This window comes from Thunnus maccoyii, chromosome 1, assembly GCF_910596095.1.
Source record: "Thunnus maccoyii chromosome 1, fThuMac1.1, whole genome shotgun sequence".
NCBI lineage: Eukaryota > Metazoa > Chordata > Actinopteri > Scombriformes > Scombridae > Thunnus > Thunnus maccoyii.
Genome location: NC_056533.1, coordinates 20726400 through 20741785, shown reverse-complemented (window position 1 = coordinate 20741785; position 15386 = coordinate 20726400). Strand labels below are relative to the sequence as shown.

The following is a 15386-nucleotide window of genomic DNA, read 5'->3' as shown; positions in this document are numbered from 1 at the left end:
TTTGCATGCAGGTCACCTGCAGACAAGTCAGGTGAATTGGAAACTTACAACTGGCTTTTGGTGTCATTGTGTTTATGTGTTTGTCTGTCTTTGTGTTAGTTTTGTTATAGAATGGCGATATGGCCTGCTTTGGTATTTTTCTGACCTTCACCCAACAGATACTAGGACAAGCTAAATATGACTGAACAGGAATAAGTACAGAGAACGAAGGGATGAGAATTATGTGCCTAATAAAACTTGCAATACAATAAACATGAAATATGAATCTGTCAATATTTCAATTGTTTATTGTGACTTCAATACCTTCAACAAGCGGAACAATTAACTAAAACTGTTTGCTGACACTGTTTGGAGTTCAACTGCAAGACTGTACTGTATATGAAAGTAAGAATACATACATTTAGTATGTAATATTATGGTCTGGTGAAATTATTGATCTATTTCTCATTATGCAGAATGCTCAATTAAGAGTTTGGCTTTGATCAAATCCTTCAGATTTGCTTCAGTGCAGGAAATGCCTTTCTTGCTTGCTGTTTGTGATAAGGGGGATTCCCATTAGCTCATACTGTCTGCATCCAATTCAATTTCCTGTGAGACATGCTGCATGACAATACAAATGGAACTGAAGAGGAAGCTTATTAACTTTCTTACTTCACAAATCGCAAAAGCAAACTAGTACGTGCAAGCACACACAGAGACAAAACACACAGCTGTGAGGGTGATATGCACAGGGGGGCACATGGTGGTTGTTCTGGGGTCTAATTGGCCAGGCTCCTCAGCTCTGAGTTGATCCCAGGGAGCAGGACTACCCACTAGGGAAGAGTTCCTAATTAAGCAGACCTGGGATTATTTTGTAAATATCTGTTTACCACCGTGACCCCTTGAGGATGGGGGGGGTAGCCAAGAGGAAAACAGTACATTGTAAACATGAACACTATGGGAATGGGTGGCAAAAGCTGAGGTTGTGCCAAGCCAACGTGATGTGAGCCACATACCCAAGGGATGAGAGGAGGGCTGAGGGCTGAGCACTGCGGTAATGTAGAGTAAACTGCTGGGACTGATGCTATGGACAGTTAAGGCTGGGAGTTTGGGAGTTGAAGGGGAGGACTTCATACAAGGCAGGAATAGCACTGTGTTCATAGTGGTAAACAATTTGAGGCATCAGGCTTTGCACTGATGGAAGCATTGAGTTTGTCTTCACAATAGTGGATATATTGACATCACTAACTCTGAGCACCGAGTACTTATCTAACACTGATACCCTTATCTCATACAGAGATATCATAATCATCACAGAGCCACATGCAAGCCCTTCATGCTGATAAAGTACACTGAGTTTGGAACAATCCTTTTCAATGTAAGAGATATAAAATAAAATGAAGCACAATGATTTTAAGCTCTAAAAATGCATTACTCTGCAAATACACATGAGAAGAATTATGATATCCAGTTTTCCGTTGGATACAACTATTCAGAGTATTTTGTGAATGTCTTAAAACAGGTCTGGAGTGGATCTTTAATCTCCAACTTGCATTGAATAGATTTGTATTTTAGGTTGATTTGATGTGTTTGTAGATCAGTCAAGGAATACAGGTGGCTTTCCCTTCTGTTTGTTTTTAGCCATCCCCAACAAAGACACAGCATTACTTATTTATACATGGATTGGATCTACACTGGAATCCTAAAGACAGAAAGACAGTATGTGTTGTTGTCACGGGACATTTAATGGCATTCAGAATGTTTTGTGAACGTACACATGTCCCTGAGCTGATCTGGAGCATCAGGGCTGGGACTGATCAAGGCCGTTTTTAATTGATCTATATCAACTACATAATCCTTGTTTACTGTAAACCGCTGCGCTCTGGGTAGGCCAGCTGTCGAAAACGCCCCACAGTGCACTGTTAAAACACTGGAATGTTCTCTTAATGCACTGCTTTGCAAGTGAGTCAACTGTGGCGTGGCACGAACGACTTAACAACGGACAGCAGTTAAAGTTAAAGATATCCATACTGACGGCAAGTCCCTGAACAATGTGAGAAGAGCAGGTTTGGGTTAAAAAATTGTCTCTTTCCCTCGATTTCAGTAACATTTTTCACATTCCCTGAAGTGCTGCCGATGGTTGAAAACTGCTTTTGTGTTTATTTTGTACAAGCTGGGGATAAAGAGAGGCTGTCTAAATCCCGTCCAAACCTTTGTTGCAGACCGGCACTCCTCTGTCCGCAGACATGAAAATAGAGAAAATACAACTGGACACTATACAAAACACCAAAGGAAAGGAGAGAATTTTCTATACTAATGTAGACCTACTTGAGGCTTTGTGTGCACTGTGCAGCAGAATTATATAGGATAATGTAATTATTACAGTGAATATAGTATTTGCACATTAACAAAATTAAATAAGAGGGATCAAGGGCAATGAATTAACCAAACAACCAAAAAATAATAAATACTTAATTATCCTTCACTTATCCGTAACACACTATTACACTATCAAAAACAAAGCCAAGACCCATGATACATTTGTGTTTGTGTATGCATGCACATGCACTGTGTCTATATTGACATAAACTACACACAAACACACATTCATAAATTGGATAACTGGCGGTGAAAACAAAGCTTTCATTGCTCATTCTGTTGGCCTTTGATTCCCCGCCCTCCCGCTGCCCCTCCCCCCCCTTTCAGGAAAGGCACATCTCTACATACTCTAGCGAGCCCGGACATCTTTGGAAGTCAGGAAAACAGGCAGATTAGACAAGCCATAGCATTCCAAGCTTGGTGTACTCACTTCCGGGAAATATTTTCAGATATTAGCGGTAACATTAATATAAAGTAGGGAAGAAGAAAAGATACTGTAGTGGTAGAGATGCAAAGCGGGGGACAGATAAAGGAGAGGCTCAGTTTTGTGCATTTTATACACCACAGAAATAAAAACAAACCCAGGCTGTTAAGTATGGAAAAAACACATTGAAAACACTATTATATGTTTTGGAAAATGGTAAACAGGAATATAAAGTATATATATATATATATATACCATATATGATTTATGGTAAATGGATTATTATTGTTGTATTTATTGTTGTATAATCTGGTAATAATAAATGTGTTTCACTTCCTGTGGAGCCTGTTCTTCACCGTAACCATAAGTGTTAATTACCGAGTAATAAACTTTTAATGGCAACATATGGTATTACTATGAGAGGCATATAACAAAATGACCCTTCAACCTGTTCAAAAACAGACTGTTTTTGCCCCCCTACCACTCAAACTGTCCATCCATGAGTCAGGCTTATAACTAACCTTTATGCCCACAAGCAGTTAACATTTATGTTAAGTGTTTCTGGAAAGAGTTAAAAAACAAGGGGGGCGAGCAGGTCCTGTTAGAGTGATGTGGTTTCATTGCTATTAACAACTAGGCATGTAGCTCTACTATGCCTGCTTTCTCAGGGCAACGTAAGTAGATCTATGGAATCCATGAGCAAAGCAGATCCACTGGAGCACTAAAACACCACCCAACTCTGTGCTCTTTCATCCTAAGCGGCATACTTATCTTTAAATATGAGCAATCAGCAACCTGCATTTACTCCTTTTATGTCATACTGGCTACACCTACATGCACACACAAACACAGCCAGAAAAATGTCAAACATTTGTTGGTTGCAGTTTCTCAAATGTGAGGATGTGAAACTTTTATGTGTCATATATGATAATAAATTGAACATCTTTGGATTTTGGACTGCTGATCAGATAAAACAAGACATTTTAATGTGTCACCTTGGGCTTTAAGAAATTATAATATTATGTATTTTTTTCACATAAACATTTTATAGACAGAATGATAAATTGATTAATTGAGAAAATAATTGGCTGATTAATCATTAATTAAAAATAAACATTAGTTGCAGCCCTAAATCCATCAACCTGAAAAAGAGGTCTGAGAGCAAAAGTATGAAAAGCTGCGATCAACAGCTCCGCTCCCTAATAGTGAGCTAATTCAAGAAAACCAACGGTGAAAGGACTATAAAATAAACAGTCAACTGTTAAATATTGGAATATGCAAGGAGCCTCAGCTGGACTTTTCATGATCTTGGAATCCCTTAAATATACAGGAAACAAAATTATGTGTGATGTCTTGTTATCAGCTGTTAGAAATGTCACTAATTGCTGTAAATAGCTTGTATGTTGTTTCTTTACCAACCTTTTATTATCTGAATTTCTCTGTTACGTCACAGGTAAAAGAGATCCAAATAGAGAAAACACTCTCATCTGGACTAATTGACAATCATTAAGTCCAATTAGTGTTGACAGTTACTTTCTCATTTCTGTTAAGTCTTGGACAATGCAGAACTATTACAGGTGAAACATGTACAAAGCTTATTCCAAGGAGAAAAAGAAAAAGGATATTTATGTGCAACATGAATTTCAGCAGAACTGGATACACATCAAACAGAGCTGGTAAACTGTTTTGTTGTTTTGTTGTTTTGTTGAGGAGTTCTGCAACTGACATGAGTTTTTGTATTAACTGCTTGTGAAAAAGCAGCGATATACTGTATATTATTAACCCACATATGTTTTACTGTTACAGTTGTACAGCACAGTAGCGTTCAACAGCTTGCCCGCATTGTTAACTTGTCCCCCTCTCTGCTATTGATACTCAGGTTATTGATACTCCATCAGTGTTTAGCACGAAAAACTTTCCATTTGTCTTCATGTTGGGTTGAGCTTGAAGTTGTATTCATTGTCTGTTGTATTTTCAGTTCTGGTCCTTTAGAGTTCATCTCTGTCAAACATGCAGTTTATGGCGGTGAGATTCCTTTGTTACCTTTGTAACATGCCATGTTTGCATGTTGCCATAGCAACTTCCGTCATGTGAATTAATTGTTTCTGTGGTCGTCATTGATGTTATTTGCATCTAACTGTAACAACCATCCGGTGTCTGGACTTCCACTAGAAAAATTACAAAACTCAATGGTGGTTTTTTGTTGTTATTTGATGTTTCCCTTTAACTTCGAATGCTTTGCACAGTGCATCACATGTATTCCTACAGATAGATATGGAAAAAATGTGATTCTAGATCAAGTTTCCTGTGACTTTAATTATTCTATTCAAGTTCTATAAATGTTTTACTCCACCTAAACAGATTCATACCCTTTAGGCTTAAAAGGCAGTTTGTTTCCTCATTCATAGAGGACAGTTTCTGTGATCATCTTGAATTCCTGTAAGTTAAAATATATTCCATTAAAAGTCCATATAAACTTGTTGACCTCTCCTGTGGCATCATCCACTCCTCCACTGTCCATCCAAATGCATCGTTTATTCCAATCACTCATTGGTTTGCCAGAAGATTTCTATATACACAGCTTCTGTTTGTTGCTTGTTCATGAGTGCAATCACAAGTGTCTCATGAGCATGCTAAACCCATAGCATCAACACTCACCACTGCATTCCACAAACAGTACGCAACTCAGTCATGTACACTGGTGCTTGGTTATAGGATAAGTGATACAGTCACTGCTAGTGAGAGGGCATACTATTGATTAACACCCAGGTTCATATAGTGCACCCCAATCTGGGAAAAGCAGCCATTAGTACAAACCAGTTCAACTTCCTGTTTTAAAAACTCCCTTAGACAAAACACTACCGCAGTAAATACCACATAAATAGCATAACAAATATGGCTTAGCAGTATTTGGAAAGGGGGCTCTTCAAGCTCTAAAGAAAGGGGAACAACACCACAAGACCAGTCATGCACAAGACACAGAGAAGAAGCTTGTCCTTAGCCCCAGGCACCAACAGACATGATTACTCACAAGGGAGAATTGCTCTGGACAATTCTGACAAACAATGACATTTCCTGTAGTTTTCAGTCTGGCTTTAGATTGATTTACAGCTCTGGGAACTCACGCAGCTTTGGGTTTCAAGCTTTATTTGATCGTTTACAAAAGTGAGTTGCACTTCAAACATACCATACTTCAATAGAACCTTTTGTTTAAACAGGCAAATTTTGCTCCTTGGCAACAAATATTACTTGAGGTGAGGTGTACCTCAAGGTTCAATATTAGGTCCTATTTTTTTAGTCTGTAGATGCTCCACATGATGTTACGCAAACACCACAAAACTGTATCTATCATTCACCTTCATAAGGGCAAGACAGACTTTTTTAAGAACTTCAATATTTGTCTCAGAGTGTAAAGAGTGTTTTGTTTAATTTACATTTGAGCCCTGACACAACTAAATAAAGGTGTTTAATTGTGCTTTCAATGCGTAAGAAGCAACAAATTAAATAATTATCTAAGCCTTCATTTGTTCTCTCTTTGTTTACCACAGTATGGATGGAGACCCACATGTTGAGCATTAACTACACACAGCTGACATGTAGGCTATTGTTTATCGAGACAAGGCAGGGGAACTTCAATGGTAGGAGCAAAGCAGGCTGAAATACTCCCAGAAAGACATCACACACAGAAGTGTATATGAATTGATGAAGTGGCTTTACTAGCAGGAATGAAATGTATAGCTCTTGCTATTTGAGACACTTCAGGGAGAGATAATCAAATTCAGCTGGTGGAAATGATTGCACCAACCCACCTCCAATAACAATTGGGGTAGTACCAATAGTCTGACAGTAAACATCAAGGATGGGTTGCAATGATTACTTAACAGTTTGAACACCCCATTACTGATTATCTGATTAATTTGATTACTTGAAAAAATGTGAAAGAAATGGCTTTTTCTTTCTCACACAAAGAGGAGGAGAAAGGAAAAAGCAACACTTCCTCTACAAAAACAGTACATCTGAGACACAGTGAAACATTACCTTACCTTACATCATGCTAAAAATTAAGAAATGGCTAATATATGGCTGATGAAAAATTAATTTACTATTCTACTGTTTTCCACACAGCAGATCCACACAACCTGATAGTTAGTCATAGCAAACACATTATTTATTTAGAGCTTGCTGAAAAAGCTGAGGCACCTACCTGAAACCATCTCCGACAGTGACGATCTCCACCTCGCTGTCTGTTGAGGTGACGTTGATCTCCTCACTGGCAGGGACAGCTGGAGCTGGAGCTGGAGTTGCCTCAATCACCACCACATCTTCATCCAGAGCACCTGAGCACAACAGTTGAATTTAGTGTTGTACTGACATATTGCTACAATCTGACAAAGCCACGAAAAGGATTCAACTACAAAAAAAATCAACAAAGAATACATACTTGAAATGAAAACTTAAAGCTTGTGTTTTTTACGATTTTGGCTACAATTCACTGGATTTTGACACAGTTTTGTTAATCAGGAAATGCTCACATTAATGTTGGATGAACCGTTTAATGAGCAGAAAACAAGTTTGTGTTTTTACTCTCACACGACAGATATATACTCCTCATTTGTCTTCCTTTTATCTTCTAGTCTCACTCAAAAACCATGTGATCCATTTCCCTTTCAATAGCTTAGTTTAATACCAAGTGAATTGTGTAAATCTTCAGATGGTTATTTCTCCAATTTCATCTATATTTCATCTAATTTCATGCTAACAGCAGTATCATCAGGCTAACACTTTAATGCTGGGCACAGGAGAAATGTAGGTCATCAGAGCTCAACTCTGTTTGCACTGGAATTTTTTTTGGCACTATTAACAAATCTGCCCTGTGACTGGTTCCCTATGCAGATTCACTCCATCTTTGAGTGAATTTAATATCACGAGAGCCACCTCAGGTTTGTGTAAATGGTTGAATCATGAGATCAGAAGGACAGTAGATAAAGGTATTTTCCCAATAAAAATTATTACAATTTCCTTAAAATTAGTTCAAATTAGTAGTAAACATTTTTACACGTATGACATCAATGTGGCGCAACTCTCATAGAACAGTTATCACATCAAATGCATATTCAAATGTGAAGTTAAACTCTCATCCAAAAGGATTGTGGATGAAAGATTTTAAACTTTAATGTTATCATTTAGGCAACACATTAATAAGTACATCTACTCTCTCAAACAACCATTTTTAAAAATGAGATGTAATATATAATTTATATTTTAAAATTAAATTGACCACACGCACTCAATGAAGATCCCTGTCAATACTTCATCTCTTGCTGTATTAATGCCACCCACATCATACTCAAGGAGCCGAGTCATGGAAAACTAATCAGACAAATGCATCATTCTCCTCAACCTCATTAATGGAGATGGTGACGCTACCATGTGCAATGCCTCCCAAAATACATTATACGTTTCTTTGTTTTTTTACTGGACCCACAGCTTAACCTACACAATTACCTTAGAGTTAAGCCTAATCATGAATATCTTCTTAAAGTTCCTAGAAATTCAAATAATATACAGCATAAAATGCAGAAAATGTTTATTTGTGCATATATCATCTGGTGCATGATTCAAAGATACAAATTCTCACCCATGTTGTTCAGCCTTGAATATAAATCTCAAGCCAAACTTTAATAGGAGATAGTCATCTGTATCATTATCAAACTACAGTATATATTGTCAGAACTAACACATACTGACATTTTAAAGTAACTACCACATTACTTAAGAGACAGAGTAACACGGTTACAGTTTGTGTTATGCTGCAGAGTTGTAGGGCTGTGTTTTTGTAACCAGTACGCAGTGACTTGCCTTGGAAGTGAAATCCGTAATTCCCCATTGTGAAGTCTATTCCAATTGTCCCCTGAGAACTGCTGCTTAGCACCCTCCACATGTCTAGCTACCTGGGACTCTGGTGAAGCTTTCATGTGGTTACAAAAACAACAGCACCTTACAACCTGGGAGACAACTTTAACAAATATGCAATGTAATATGATAACACCACTACTACCACTCCTAACATGACTATATAACATTACAATAGAATCCAAACTAGGTGGCACCTTGAACAGGTAATAAGTGGATACGAAATACGCTTGAGACTGATCCATTTTTATAACGGTTATTGATGTTGTCAACAATTAAGTGTGACAAATCACCAGATGTGTGCACAAGAGCATGTGTGGAGCAGATGTTTTATCTCGAGAAAAAAAACATATGGGTATATTGCCATTTTAATATTTTGTGATGACCTCAAGTAAGATGTAGGATTATCCTTGGCTACATTACACATCTTCACTAACTCTGAACATTTCAAAGGCTGATTTCATCACTTGCCTCCTTGCCTTCCCCTTGCTGTAAACAAATGTTTTCCCTCCGAGACCTGTTGTTTCTATGCAAATGCTGCCGCTCAACAGTGCCTGAGTTTTCTCCCACCTGCCTCCCACCATAGAGGCACAACAACTAACTTTCCATTCTCCCATAGGGCCACAGCAGCAGAGATACTGCAAAGCCAAAATGGCTACATGAAGAAAACAATGAACTAAGGCAGAGGTGGGGCAAAGCGTAATACACTGTTAATGCTGGACCATTTCAGATCAGAAAACTGAAGGTGCCCTTCGTATGCACACTGTGCTTGTGTCACTTCCCTGACAATGAAAGAAGAAAGCTATAGTTCAGATTTGGGAGCTGCATAAACCTGTTGTTCCAACAGGTACAGAGAGCTGCAGTTTCCATTACAGCCTGCCAGGTGTGGGGCCCTGAACAGCAGAGGGGAGTAGCTGTTTATCAGTAGAGCCTTCAAACCAACAATCCACACAAGCCCATGCCATTAAAACAATATACATTCAATTTTTATATGTATGTTCTCACATTTATCATGTTTAAGCAAAACTAGCGTCAAAAGCTACAATAGGTTTGATAATTTTCTCGTGTATTTGTGTAGGCATGAGACAAATCACAGCAGGGTTAGGCAACCATGTTAAATGGAGGGCCAGGGTTATTTGTGAGCTAGATGATTGATCATAGATCACCAGAGATGATAACCTACAATCATCACGCTTCTTCTACATACAACTTGACAACCCCAAGTCCTGTGTTATGTGGGAACCACTAATGCATTACCTTGTTTAGGACGATGGCCAATTCATTCCTAATTTTACAGTGAATTGAACTAACAGTCTAGGGTTTAAAAGTTAGATAAATTGTGACGATACATTTCAACTTTTAAAACGTACCACACCAACAACTTATCCTAACAACCTTTCTGATTCAAAACTTATGTTGCACTCTCATTGCAAGTTTACAAAATATGTTGACCTCTTCTCCAGGAACAGCTTTTTGTGTTTTTTTGTTCTGCTTTTCAGTGCATAGTAATTCACATTGCGTCAATGTATGTTAATTCATGCTGGTTTGCACTATTTTCTACAACGTCAGCGATCCTGGTACCTACGAGCTACATTATACTGTTGAAAATTCTTATCCGCTCGCTTATTTTTTTAACAAACCATATAAAACAATTACACAAATAAATATGTCCATATAATGATGTAACACTCACAGCCTAAAAGCTGGCTAGCAGCCACTCGCGGTTGCTTGCAATGTTCATTACGCCATACAATACGAAAACATAGGACACACACTCATTATTTTGCAATTCTCAGGAACTTACCAGTAATCATGCTAAAAGATGAAACATGGTTTGTAATGAGGGTGACACTAAAGGAAAGAGAATGGGGTAAAACAGCTCTCTAAATGGAGAAAAATGAACAGACTGCTCAAAATGAATAACTGTTAAAATGTCTTATGTACTGTACAAACTATCTAAGTTGTCTTTTATTGACTGGTGATCAGTTAAATCAATTAATTTTAAGCATTACTACACAAATTTTGAAAGCCCTAAATATACAAGAATAAATGTCTTTTATAGACCACAGTGTTTTGGCAATACACTGTTAACATGGTGTAAAGGTTGCCTGTTAGTTTATGCTTTCAACCATGTGATAAAGCCAATATAAACATATCTCAAGCTGTAAAAGATCTCAACACAAAGATGCAACTGTAATACAGTCAGGGTTTGTAATTACCTGTGGCTACTGTAGCACTGTTGGGCTGGCTGCTGGTGCTGCTGACATCTACATACAGCTCATCCTCTGCTTCAGTAGAGGAGGGGGAGGACGACTCACTGCTAAGCTCTTCGCTGGAACTACTGGTGCTGTGGAGTAGAGCATATTTCCTGCGTGCAATCACTTCACGTTTCTTCCTCTGCAGTAGTAGTCGCTCCTTTTGCTTCTGAGTCCGCTGTCCCCCTCCAGGAACTGATTTCACAAATCGTTTCCTATGTAGAGGCCTGCGGCTGTTCAGACACGGTCGCTTCAGCAGCACTGGCTCAGCCTCAGACCGCACCCATTTATGTGAGCGATTCCCCCGAGTTCGGCCCAGAACAGGTCGAACAGAGCGCAGACCAACTCCAGTGGCTCCTCCTGTTGTCAGGGCAGGAGCCTTGTGTTGGCCCCCTGTTGCTCCAGCTTCCCCCTCGTCCTCTGAGCTAAGTGTGTCCGAGTCCCCAAATCGCAGGCTGGACGATGGGGAGGAAGCACAGTCACTAAAAGAGGACTCATGATTATGTTCATCCTCACTGGGGTGCTGTAAATGTTCTACCCTGGGACGCTGAGGGGCCAGTGAACTCTCACTAATGTGGCCCTCCTTAAGTGAACAGTCTGACGGCCCTGCCTGTTGGCCTTTTCGTTTTCTGCGCCCAGGGAGGCTTTTATCTGAGTCTCTGTGCGTCCCTGTGTCCCTCAGGGTCCGATGCCTGGTCTCACCACACAGGGTTTCAAATTCACTGCCCGCCTTTCCAATCACCTCCATGTTGTTAGGGAAGCTCTTAGCTGCCTCCATGGGCTCTGGGTTCACCAGTGGCTCCTTCAGATTCTCCTGTCTGCTGGAGGCCTCAGATGGCACCTCACTCTTCATGGTGGCAGGTCCGTCCTCACAGGGCAAACACCAAGTACACTCGCATCAGTTCCTAGGCGTCTATCCACTGCATCTCACTAAATCTAAAAAAAAAAAAAAAAGAGGAGAGAAAAAGAGTTACATTTCAAGCACACAAGCCGCCCAGCTGGTTGCTTACCAAAGAGTAGATCATTATGCCAGTGACAGTATTAAGACTTTTCATGGCTTCTCGAATGACATTGAAGACCACAACATGAAATAAACAGCAATAGAGTGTTCAAATCTAATTATGGGTTCTGACCAATGAGCTCTATAAATATTATCAGTTCTTATTCATCCATGAGGTGCAATGCTGGGATAAATTGTGATAAAGTCAGGGAGCTTATCAAGATCAACTTGGTTCTGCAAGATGAGCACAATCTTTACATTGTATGATGAGATGACATGGTGAGACCTGTTTCAGGGAGTTATAAATACGACCAAATATTTAAATTATGGACCCTACCCATCAGACCATTACATTTACTATCTGTCTTCACAATCAGCTGGCATAAATGGAGCAGGACAACTGCCAAAGCTTTGGGTATTGCAGGTAGACTCTTACTGAAATTGGACACAAAGCTCGTTTGACAGGCGTTTTTTGGGCAAAGTCAATCCAACGCACCAATTATAGTTTAAACAACTGGTACTTTTTGAAAACAAGGACATAGAAGACATATTTGAATGACTATTACGTCAATAAAAACCCCCCACCCCTACTAGTAACAGTTACTGAGGGCTTTGCAGGGAAAATTTGTAAAAAAAAAAAAAAAAAAAGACAAAAATCAACTCAGAAAACTCAAAAATATGAAGGTGATGCAAGGAGCACAAACGAGGGGCCAAAATCTGTTACTATACAATTACATTAAAGTATACAAAAACCTGTCATCTCTCTCATTAAAATGTTTCCATAATGCAGATAATGTGATCATTGAAGTTCTCATGCTGTTTGCACTGCATTGTTAAACATCAAAGCAACTCACTGCAGAGTATATTAGATTTGCTTTTAACCAAATATGTGATTATTATATTTTTACATGCATTTTATTGACCAATCGACATCACACAAGCCAAAAAACATTAGTATGCCAGTCACAATGTTTCATGATGTGTAATGTGAGGCAATGGTTTCATTCACAAACATTCATTCTGTTTGTTAGTATAAATTAAGACGGCGTGACTCAAGGTTGCTGATTAAAGACAGAAAATAAATACCCGCAGGTTGAGTCAAAAGTAACGGTTGAGTCAATACTGAGGTGTTTTATTGTTGATTCAAGGCAACACATTAATCACACTAAAGGAAAACGGGACCTCAAAGGGAATATCCACTGTGAAATTGATTTGCGTGTTTATGTCATGATTTTGGTTCTGTGTGTAATCGTGTGCACCAAAAAGTAACTCAGAAAAAAAATGAACAAAAGAGGCACTTTAGCCACGTTGGTGGGGTAGAATTATCAGAGCAGTGCAAGTTCTCCCAAAGTTTAAGCTTCTTCTAAAATAAATAAAATAAACAAAAATTTGAATTTCCCTTACTCCTTGCACAAATACTTACAATACCAATACAGAAAAGCTATGTTAATGCTTAACCTGAAGAGATTAAACAGTGTTGCAGTTGTGACAAATCAACTGTTTCATACAATCTATCTTAAATCACAACATCTACCCCACATAGTACACACAAACATAACATTTGATCGCTCGCAATTGGAGAGATCCAAATTTTTGTGGATATCTCTATTGCAGATGCCACTGTCATTAATCACAAAAGATGTTAAATAGCTGTGGTGATGTTCACTGAGTGTGCTGGGTTTTTAGAAAATAATCACATGACATTAGGGCCAGTGTGAGGAAATGACACAAGTCTAGGCTCATGCAGTGTATGCATGCAGTGATCTCACCCACAGCAACAAGCTTACCACGATTTTTGATATGATATAATCAGAAAACAAAATCATGGAGCTACTATTTGAGCAAGTGATTTAAGAACATATTGTACCGACCCCTGTGTACGCAGCCGTCTCGAAGTAAAAGTGATGTAACACAACACAAGAAAATAAAACCAAAGCTAATCCCATCCACATTGTTTGCTGAGACAACTTGATTCTCAACATTGAGACATCTGGGTGTCTTGCTTTCCAAATTCTTCTTTGAAAAGTTATTACAAATGCTAAGAGTCTTCCAGTATCCGGATATTATTGTATCTGTATCAAAATCTTTACCAAACATGGTAAACATGGTAAAGATTTTAACTCCTAACAACTGCATTTCTGGCATTTTAATCCTTTGTGGGGGCTCAGTTGTTAGCAAGTTCAAGACTCATATGAACGCTTCAAGATTTCTGGGTACGTCCACAAAAACTACTACACTTCACTTAACATCTCTCTCAGTAAAATGTCATACAACAACATTCCTGGTGGTGTTTACTGGAGGGTAGTTGTATTGGACTGCATTAGGTTGTACATGTGTGCATGATGCTCCTGTGTGTTGCACTGCATTCAATTGCTGATAGGGAGAGAAAAAGCACCAAGCATTCACAGCTCATTTCAAAGTAACACACTGGTTGTCACTTGACCTGAAGCTGCAACTTTTGTGGAAATAAGGTTGATGTGACTAGCGGTGACAGAGGGGTGTTTTCTCAAGAATCTGGTGAAACTGTGAATTCAGTGAGCTGGCTTTCAATAACACAAGCCACAATGTCTTTCTGCTTTTATATACAATTCACTGATGAGTATTAGTCCTTCACATGCCAAAGAGAAAGCTGCGCAATGACATGCATGAATTCAGGGGGCCTCAGAGGACAGCCCTGAAGGAAAAAAAACTCCCCATGAATCAGAGCTCAATAATACAGATCTCTCATAAAATGGATCCAATGGCGATACGTAAGATATAACATAGCTAATCACAGCTACTGATAGTAGGAAAAACATGGTGTTACAGAAATGGCAACAGTAAAACTATTCAAGATGTACGACTGAGCCAGGACTGCTGAGCTGCTGCTAACGACACACACCGTGCTTTCTGTCTGACCATCTGACTAGGCAAGCAAAAACAGATTTTATTTAGCAAGCTTGACAGTACCGAGACTGAATCTGAGGCTAAGCATAGTTTCTACAACGCTAAACAATTACAATAAGCCCGGCTGCTGTCTGTCTGTCTATCTGTCTGTCTGTCTGTCTGTTTGTCTGTCTGTCTGTCTGTATCCCACAAACGTTGCTCAAGTGACTAAGGCCGGATAAACTTAATCAACTTAAAACATACGACTATCCAATGTTAGTTAGTTATAGTACGATGGCTATCATATCAGGAGAAACCAAAGTGGACAGCTAGCCAGCTAGCCTGACAGATATTCCAGACAGAAGACAACAAAGACAACACGTACCTGGGTCTAAATCCTTTTTTTCCACCAAAATGTGTCACCGTCCTTTTCTTGTAACATGTGAGGTTTAATCCTGCAGAAATTAACGACAAGCGTTGAAAACGGACAGATATCTACATGTTAACCCCTAACTGTAACTCGGCAGGCCTACACAGGGATCGCGATCCGAGGACGGTAGTGGCTGGGTTG

General features: G+C 39.1%; 1 protein-coding gene across 4 annotated transcripts in view; it reads right to left on the bottom strand.

Moving 5' to 3' along the window:
* The window catches only part of rnf111 (ring finger protein 111), a 31173-nt gene that overhangs the window by 15471 nt on the left and 316 nt on the right, over positions 1–15386 (bottom strand). For 3 of the 4 annotated variants that reach the window (XM_042434942.1, XM_042435118.1, XM_042435200.1), the window contains exons 2-3: positions 10915–11886; positions 6987–7119 (exon numbers count right to left, since the gene is read on the bottom strand). In XM_042434942.1, coding sequence (XP_042290876.1) covers positions 6987–7119; positions 10915–11803 — 1022 coding nt within the window. In that variant the 5' untranslated portion in view covers positions 11804–11886. Of the gene's footprint in view, positions 1–6986; positions 7120–10914; positions 11887–15200; positions 15271–15386 lie in introns of all 4 variants that reach the window. The other variant, XM_042435036.1, reaches the window with a different exon arrangement.